The 10,279-nt window shown below is 33.5% G+C and overlaps 1 protein-coding gene across 2 annotated transcripts in view; it reads right to left on the reverse strand.

Moving 5' to 3' along the window:
- Positions 1-6: 6 nt before the first annotated feature.
- The window catches only part of LOC108689377 (b(0,+)-type amino acid transporter 1), a 23,285-nt gene continuing 13,012 nt past the window's right edge, over positions 7-10,279 (reverse strand). Inside the window, exons 1-5 of one of the 2 annotated variants that reach the window (XM_018196116.1) lie at positions 5,862-5,952; positions 2,062-3,185; positions 1,492-1,705; positions 793-1,098; positions 7-216 (exon numbers count right to left, since the gene is read on the reverse strand). In XM_018196116.1, coding sequence (XP_018051605.1) covers positions 152-216; positions 793-1,098; positions 1,492-1,705; positions 2,062-3,185; positions 5,862-5,952 — 1,800 coding nt within the window. In that variant the 3' untranslated portion in view covers positions 7-151. Of the gene's footprint in view, positions 217-792; positions 1,099-1,491; positions 1,706-2,061; positions 3,186-5,861; positions 5,953-10,279 lie in introns of those variants that run through there. The other variant, XM_018196117.1, reaches the window with a different exon arrangement.

Below are 10,279 nucleotides of genomic sequence, written 5' to 3' on the forward strand. Positions count from 1 at the left end.
CAGCCTTGAGCTTTGTAATATATAGGATATAATGCTCTCGTCTGCATGTATTTAAAATAGGATATATTCAGGTGTTCATACAGTTCACACAATGCCATAATGGAATGATTCAGCATTCTGGAGAACTGTATCTTGATCTCTCGAAATGAAATCAGTCGAAGGCAACCGCCGTTGGAGCCACCTCTAGTAACATCTGCAGGAAGGCATTGACACCTTCTATAATTAGAAAACAAAACATACAATATAAATTTAAGATCAAACAGAAATTAGTAGAAATAACTTTAATAAAAAACGATTTTTTAAAATTAAAATTATTTAGTCAAAATAAATTTAGCAGAAAACGGAGAAAAGAAATTTTAATAAGAATTTTAATTTAAGATTATATATTTGGTAAATCTTTATTTTAAATTGAAGGGAGATTTAAAAGATTTTGAATTTTGATTTTACTTTCATACTTTTTGAGATACTAATTTGTGATCTTAATTTTATTGATCTTTTTAGAAGTTTATTTCTATGTATATTTCTTTCTGCAAGCTTAATATTTCAGATTTCTTGAAACTTGATTAGATTGATTTAAATGATAAATAAATCTTGAATTTTAGATTTGTAATAAGGATCTTGGAGTTTTACTTGTTTTTTCTTTTTAATCAATAAGATATTTATTTTTTGAAAATAAGTTTAAATATTTCATATTATAATATATTGATAAAAATTGGTAACAAGACACTATATAAAATTTTTAATCATTCGTTGACGAGTCTTTATTTTCAGTGTAACAACATCTATACCCACCCATGAATTTGGGCACATATCCAAATTTTACGAACGGGAGGTAGACGAGCATGCCCGCACCGATAAAGCCAGCCGCGTACAGGTACTCGATCTGGGGCTTGTCGATAATAGGCGCCACTATGAGATACGCGGAGATGACGAGCACGAGCATAGGTATCATTAGTGGGCATTTGTACGGACGCGGATGATTGGGCCTGGTCTTCCGCATCACCAGTAAGGCGACCATCGAGCCGCCATAGAATATCCATGCAGTAAACGAGAAGAAGTCAATCAGCGAATCGATGTTACCGGAGAGAACCATCGCGCCTGCGAAATCAGTATTTTGGCTTACAACACATTTAGATACCTTGAAGTCGATACAGTCCATATAGCAATGGTCTCGCCTTGAAAGTAGAACAACATATGTATGTTACATAAAATAAAATCTCAAATAGTCGGGAGGATACGTTCATGATGTAAGAAAATTTAGATACAATTCTTCTCCTAGAAGATATCTAAAAGACGAGCTGAAAATTTATATCGAAAAAATGTTTTTAAAAAACAATTTAAAAAATTCAGAGCGATTAGATGAAATCAAATCTCAAGCGAATGCTTGCAAACAAACAAAAAACAAATAGAAATGAGCAATTTGACTTTAGTGAATGCGAAAGCTAGTTATCTCTCAAAGCAAGTCCATTTAATCCAGGTCTGTTTTGATACCTGCTACGAGGGAATGGAAGATGAGGCCTGGGGCAGGAGTAAAGCGTCGCACGTGCACATAGCTCAAGCAGTCGAGCAGATGACCCTCTCGCGATGCGGCGAAGCAGAGTCTACCCGCAGCAAACAGGGTGCCATTAGCGGATCCGAAGGTACTGATCGCTACGGAGAGCGGCATTAGCCATGCCATCACGCCCAGAATCCGATTGCCGAATGTCTGCGAAAAAAAATACCTTGATCTATCATCAGAATATTGAAACAAATTGATCGGAGCAAAGTCTCTCTCTAAATTCCGATAACTCAACTCTACTTGCAAAGCGATATCGAGAAAATTCATGTCTTTAGCAAACATCAATTAACAATAATTTAGTTATAATTTTCCACTCAACAATATAATTGTAATATATGTTATATATTATAATTATATTGTTGAGAAATTATAACTAACATAACATTATGTCATTGTTAATTGGTGTTTGATGAGATCGATTCTACATTTTACGCGTCATTTTCAAAAGGGATTTTTCTCTGAGAGAGTAATTCTCTAAATAAATTTGTGTTGATCATATTTACCACCGCTACGGCCTCGCTCTCAATCATTTCTGACGGTGACATGACTGCTAGATAGGATACATTGATGAGCGCGTAGCAGAGCGTAACGAGCGGTATGCCGATCATGATGGATCTAGGCAAATTCTTGGAAGGATTTTTGATCTCCTCGGTTACATAATTAAGATTGTTCCAGCCGTCGTATGCCCAGAGGCCGGTATAGAAAGCGGTGGCGAGGCGACCGATGTTGATACTACTACCATCGATGGTGTCAAACGCCGTTTGCAGATGCTGTGTATTACCCTGTATCAATTTGTACGAGCCGCCGATTATCACCACGAGTATGGCCATTAGTTTGGCGGCGGTGAAAGCGTTCTGCACACCAGTAGCCAGGTTGACGCTATAGCAGTTGATCAGAAGTATCAGAACGATCGCCAGCAGGGCGACGATCTTGACCACTTGATCAGGTGGCTCGCAGTCGACAGTGAACGCCTCGACGGTGTACTGGGCGAACGACAGACAGATAATCGCCATCTGCGACGGCTTGAGCACCAGGGTGGATACCCAGGAGAAGAGGAAGGCAGGCGGGGCGCCGAACGCATCCATGAAGTATGCGTACTCGGCGCCGCTGCTCGTGTTCATGGTGCCTAGCTCGGCATAGGCCAGAGCGCCGCAGAGACTTAGCAGACCGCACGCGGTCCACACGACAAAACTAATGCCGACGCTGCCGGTACGCAACAGCAGACCCGACGGCGACACGAAGATCCCGGAGCCGATCATCGTGCCGACGATTAGAGCCACCCCACTGACGAGTCCCACCCGTCTCTTGAGGTGAACAGCGTCGTTCGCCTCTGCGTCCGTCCCCTCCAGCCCTCCGCTCCCTCCACCCCCGTCTTCGTCATCCCCCACACCTCCAGATTGGCCTTGTTGTTGTTGCTGCTGTTGTTGTTGCTGTTGACGCTGTTGTTGAGGATGGTGTAACGACGGTTTGCCGTTGCTGCTGCCGTTGACCGATTTGCCAGATCGGCAGACCAATCCACCGCCAGTGTCACCGGCACTTCCTCCCAGCCAACTCCCCAATTGTAGTTGTTGTTGCTGCAGTTGTGGCTGACCGCCGTTGCTCGTCTGCGGATCATGTCCCACGGTAGCTATAAAGGAAGAAATTTCTTGTTATTTTAGTACTTTGTGTGTTATTCATGTCATAATTGGGAGACTGAATACATTGAATGTAACCAAAGGGATGAAAAACTTGTGAATGTGTATAAAACAATTCATATTCACAATTTATCGTTACATTATTTAACTTGTTAATTTTGAAGTAGATGGGTGCTTAGAATACTTTAAATTTTATCTTTATAGTTACCTTTTTAAAAAATATGCATAAAATTAAATTTACATTATTTATACCCTCATGAAATAAAAAAATGTGAAAATAACTTTAAAACTTCTAGGCAATACTTTTTATTTTCTTTTTCAGACTAAAGTTTTTAAAATAGTGAGGTGCTGTGATCATCTATCTTATTTAAACATCAAAGAAATGTACGATGAAATATACACTGAATTATTAATTAAAAAATGCCTAACCAAATGTGAAAGTTAAATTAATTAAAGATTACAATGCAACAGATTCAACAATTACATTTTGTAAATTAGATTCATTGTGCACGCTGATTGGTTTTACCGTAATCTATAGTATGATCTTCTTCATCAAAGTTATAAAAAAGTTTCCATATCAAGCATGTCTAAAACTATCTTTATTCAAGTGAGAATAACTTTGTTTTTCCAGAATTAGCCAATAAATAATATGATCTTGTTTTTTCCTCAATGAAAAGATTACTCGTTAGCAGCGTTAATATTTGAAAAGCGTTTTCTAATTTTTCATTCTGAAGACGTCTTTTTACTGTCTATTATATTCTATTAAACTTCTTTAGCGCGAGTTACGTTAAGAAAGTCAAAGAACGAAGTACACAACAGTGGTGAACTTTTTATAAATAATATATTGATATTCTGTCGAAGTTTCATAATAACAAACTTCCCTGCATTAAATAACTACGGATCAATCACACACCTGTTTTATAAAGTAACAAAACTTATTCAAAGGATACTCGGAGTCACGAACTTGATTATTTCGAGGCAATAATCGATTAAGGATATGTCAATTTGCTTAATCTTATTCTTAGAGAAAGTATTATAAAGATTTTTATAAAGAGAGTATCGGAAGAATTGCAAACAATGTATAAACAATAAATATGTTTTGTAAAGTGTATGTGATATATCATTTTATTCTTATTATTCACCGAATGTTAAGAAAGGTTAAAATACATTATAGACATCATACGCTTTTATGAAATCAGGTCAATATTTATAGATCCTCTTCTACTTGGCCAGTTTCTCTCTATTTTCTGTAATTTGGTACATATAATACAATATAAATAATTGACGAAATATATTTACTTTATTGATCTTAAATTATTTGATTAATGTTATTCGAATTTCATCTTTTTACAGAGAAATTACAATGATTTCGCAATTTAATTTGATCACGAGGCTTATAATTCCATTCTAGTCAAAGCAACTATACATCAAAACTTAAAACTTAAATCAATTTAAAAAATTAGCAATTCGATAAATCCGCATTATCACGCTAATTGCTCGCAGAAGTCTGTTCTACTTCTATTCATCAATGGAGTTAGGATTCCGGGAAAGAATATTATTTGAGAAATATTGCGGCGAATGAGTATCGTTTAACATGGTCGATAACACCGAATACACGAAAGTTGTATAAATGAATCACGGATTAAAATCGAAATTATTATGAAAATTGAAGCTCATGCGAATTTATATTTTTTACATATTCCAATTCATTGTGCGTTTCGCACGTTTGTGAAAGGAAAGTACAGAGAATACTAGAAAGAATACAAAAAGCGCTGCGAAACCAAATGGACTTCGTTATATTTGATTTGTGCCGGTTCCTAAGTTTAGAGCCACCCGGCGAGAGAGGAGGATCGAACCACGTGGTCTGCCTTCGTCCGCATAATTCGCGTTTGGAGTCTTGTTGCGGACGCACTGAGCTCGAAATAATTCTGGATTTTGCTGCTTCTTACATAAACGCGAGAACTATTACGCGAGAGCTTCACTTCCGTCTCTGGTCTTCGAAAGAAAGAGACCAATCGGCGTGCGTAAATATTTTATGAAAATAAAACAACATTTAGAGCAAATGTAATTACAGCATCCGTCACACTCAATTTTTTGGCAGTGATATGTAATCTTTTTTAAAAATCTTTTTCAGAGAACCATTTTTAAAAATAGATATAGTCTTTCAGACCTTAATATTTGTTTTATTTACAGGATAGAAAATGTTATTTTATATTTTCAGCAATGCTCAAGCGGATCGTAAAAAATTCACACAATTTATGCGTCTCTGTATTAAAACTCTCTAAATTCTTTGGAGTGAAATTTCACTCTAAAGAGTGAAAACTAATTCACTCTAAAGAGTGAATTAGTCTTGAAAAAGAGTTCAATTTTCAATCTTTAAGAGATTTCACTCTTCAGAATGAGATTCGTTCTAAAAGACTTTCTACAATAAGTCATTAGTAATAAAATCAGAAGTAAGAAATCAGAGAAGTTAGAAATCGATCAATCGTATGTAATCGATTATTCTTTTCATATTCGACTGTGATTGATTTCTGACTTCTGATTTATTACGAATATTGTATAGAAAGCCTCTAAAAATTTAGAGAGTATATAAATCGCTTTGTTGCGAATATTTCATCAAAATAAAACAAATTCACAATTAACATTAACGCCCCGAAGATTCCACATACCGGGTATCGTAAACGAGCAGATCGTCGAACACGAATAATTACTCGAGGGTGCGACGAGAAAACTGACCGGCCCGTACCGCATCCCTCTCATTTACTGGGGTAGCGAACTGCCGCGCGCGATTGGCCCATGGCGCCGGCGACCATGTGATCATCCGCCGCCAGCCAACCCTCGCGTAATCCCACATCACGTGACGACGATTATCATATTATTATCACGGAGTCATCGCGTCGCGACCGTAATAGTTCGCATGGCGGAGCGCCAGGAAAACACCCATCGCCCAGATTCCTCTTTTGTGGCAATAAATAACGAACGAAAAATGCGCGCGAAACTCATCGACCCTGGCGGGAATTTTGAAGCGCGAAGCGAGGGCGGATACACGTTCCCCTTCTCAAGGTGACCCCGCTCCAACGTTATCGATCTCATCGGATGCGCACCTACATTCCTTTTCGCGGCGCTCCGCTTCGACGTTGCTTGCGAAAATCGAACTATTCATTGAGAAACAAATAACGAGCAAATGAGATAACGCATTTTAGAGAATACATTGAAAAAAAATTATTAAATCTTATATATTTCTCTAAACAGAACTAAGGAAACAAATAAATATTTACTCAAAAAATGATGAATCAAATTCATGGTTCTTGTATTAAATAAATATACATGTTTGGTAAACATTTATTTCTAGAACTATTCAAACAAATATTCATTAAAAATTTAATATTTTGTTCAATGTGTAAATTTCATTCGAAGGATTTTGTACATGTATTCGTAAATAAACGCAAAAATAAATTCAATCGATATAATATACTTGCCCGAAAGAAATGTGTTTTTATTTTGATAATCGATTCAGAAAAAAATTCAATGTCGAAAATAAGCTGTCGGTCTCTCAGATATTCCACTTTTTCGACAACTATAAAAAATGCGCAGTTGGTATTCGTTAAAATAATAGGAATTTAGTAGAACAATCTTATTTTCCCGCTAATAAGAAATAAATCGTTGGAATTGATGAGAACGAGTCACTACCGAAGATCGTAAAACTTTTATACTTTGATCCTATACGTGTATTTCTGAGCAACGTTACACTAGTCACGTAGCGTTTGTCACTTCTCTCTTTGATTATCCCGTATGACAGCTGCATGTTTTGATAGTAAAGCCAAAAAACATAAATGTCTGACAAATTGGCAAAGATACGCATGTCAACAAAACAATATTTTTATTGTTTAGAATTTTATATAAACGACCGAATGCAGGTAATTGAATCCGTGAAAACAATTGCGTGATATCGCGAAACGTGCTTAATCATTGACCGTAAAATCGATAATAATTGTCGATGTAACATCATGCTATTAAGACCGCTTATTGTAATTGACCACGTGGACGGTTCTGCAAGAAATTATACGCAGATTTGACGTAATACTCACGATAGGATTCTAAAGTTAATCTCTCATTTCTTAAAATTTTACCAGAATTTTGCCAAAAAACTTTTTTATTGTATCTGATGTAATTCAAATACTGTCCTGGCAATTATTAAGTATTAAGTATGAATTCTGTTAACAATTTCTCTCATAAAGTTTATTATTTTTCTCTACAGACAAAATCATGATGCAAATAATATAAAATTGTAATATAATACATACCGAGAAAAACGTCTTGTAACAAAATTAACTATAAAAATAAGCAAACTCTATTATAAAATATAATTTATAAATTTATAAGAAAGAAAAAGAGAGAGAGAGAGAGAGAGAGAGAGAGAGAGAGAGAGAGAGAAATTTCTAAGAAAAATTAAATACAAATGTCAAAAGCTTTATCAATATTTTCTTTAAAGTATTAAATGCCTTCATCTATATGAAGTCTTCTAAAATATCAAATGATTATCGATCTTCATATATTAGTCGCACTTAAAAGACGAATCGAATAGAATGACATTATTCTCTCTATGATATGTGAGCAGCTGAACATATACATACTTACATATACATTATTATTGGGAAAGGGTACAATGCCCTTGCTAAAAGAAGATCTTTATATTATACAACACATTAAGTTAATTCAAAGAATGTACTCATGTGAGAAGGTTAACAAGGATCGATAAGCCTTTTATAAATTTAACGATAATAAAAGTAATTTATTGCCGAACAAAATTAAAAATAAATATAAATATAATTATATAATTATATAAACATATGCAATTTATTATAAAATAATAATTCAAATAAATAAAAATGAACTCTTAATAATAAAAAATTATAATAATATGGACAATGAGAGTAACGGCATGGTAAGTCAAGCGCAAATTGTTTCAAATATATATTTATAATAGATTTATTTATCACTTTACAATAATTTAAAGACATTTCGATCTTTTTTTTAGATCTGTAGCGATTTGATATTATAAATTAAAGTAAAAATCAAGTTCAAATGATGGTATATGATTGTTTTTAAAGATAGTTGATTTTTGCTTCAATTTACAATATCAAATCGTTGAAGATAGTCTAAAAAGAGATCGAAACATTCGGAAATTATTGTAAAGTGATAAATTTGTTATAAATATATGTGGAACAATTTGCGCTCGACTTACCATGCCGTTACTCTTATTGTCATGTTATTACACAATTTTTTTAAATAATAATGTATACAGATAGGTAAAAGTACATATAATCTTGTATATTATAAAACTTTATTATTAAATTATTAGCAAAATTTTCATCAGAGAAAACGGATTATCGAACAGATAATATTAGCTTAATTTCATATAATTTTTAACTTGCAATTAACGCAATTTATTAATTATATAGTTAATGAGCAAATTCTTATGCAAAGAACTCAAATTATGTAGGATTGATTATTCGTGGAGCAGAGAAGCATAAGAGGAACATAAGAAGATGAGTTGAAATTTCAATTATGTAGCTATGCTATCCGTTAAACATGTAATCGATTAAGCATCCATTAGACTTAATTAGATTATCATTATTATTGTGCATTGCGAAGCTGTTTGAAATTCCTTGAATTTTCATCGAACGATCTACGATCTGATGATGTGTCTTAAAGAGTAATTGGAAAAGGAAACATAATTTGTACCAATTATCAAATGCAGATTCATTGGCAAGAAACAACGTTTTTAAAATCAATTTAATGGAACAAGATCGGATCGCGTGAAAAACAACAAATCTGAATGAGAGAAATGATTGCTATGCAAACACATGCCAAATCAACTCACAGAATAGATCGTAAAGTGCAAATTCTGTAAGTAAATTTGAATAAATTATTTTAATTTTATCCAATTTATTTTTTATGAATAATGAATTATTGATTAAAAAATTCATCCTTTATGAGAAATAAAAATTAAAAAATTAAAAGAATAAAAAATATAAAGTTGAAAAATACGAATTTTCTATTTCAATTAATTGCATCTTCTCAGTTATTAATATTATCACAACAATTCATAGCAAAAGCGAAATGGATTCTTGTACATCGTCTCGTTAATTAATATTTATGATTAGTTTTAGCCTTAAAGCTGTCAAAGATTGATTAAAATTAATAATTGGGATATTTCACATATCAGCAGTGAATCCATTACATTGAGAGAACAATTATAAATTACACGTTACTGTTCGTAAACTGGTTTAAATAGTCTTTGGGAAAAAATATAATTAGAATTTTTCAGTAACAGTAATGATTAGAATTCCATTGCCTATTTAATCATGTCATGTACTTAAACTTAAAAAATTAAGTAGTAACAATGTGAAATTAGTCAGACTGTACTTTATAACAACAGAAATTAGCTATACTTTACTTTATAACAACAAATTATTCTGATTCGTACGCATATATTTATATGTTATAATTCCTTCTATTCTTTTTGAAAATTCTATGACATGTGACATGTGACTATAATTTCCTTGTTCTTAGTTCAAACAGATTTGCGTACAATATGAAAAAAGCGCGTGATGAGCTTTGCGGCTGTTGAAGATGTTGCGTCAACAATCAGTTTTACTGCTAGCGTAATAACTGGTAAATAATCCCTTTTGGCCGACTCTAGCTGTCTCACATTTCAGCAATGTATTTTTCAGTTGGCGTCGTGAATTGATTTACGTGTCTCCATAATTCATTCACGTTGTTGCACTCGTCAAAATTTTGCTATTGTAACAACTGCCAATGTACTTGTATACAAAATGAGAAGAAATTATGTACAATGATACATAAATACTAATATAAGAGGCCGACACGTAACGATACAATTATTAATGAGAGAATATTCTGGACTCACATTCAGATAAAATTATTTGTAACCTATTTACTTTGGGTTATTAATTACATATTCTTAAAAAGGTGCAATTAATAAAATTACTAAAAGCAGTGTAAAAAATTTTACTAAAAATATATATAAATATATATATATATATATATATATATTAATTTA

The sequence above is a fragment of the Atta colombica genome, unplaced genomic scaffold (assembly GCF_001594045.1).
Source record: "Atta colombica isolate Treedump-2 unplaced genomic scaffold, Acol1.0 scaffold27, whole genome shotgun sequence".
NCBI classification, from domain to species: Eukaryota; Metazoa; Arthropoda; class Insecta; order Hymenoptera; family Formicidae; genus Atta; species Atta colombica.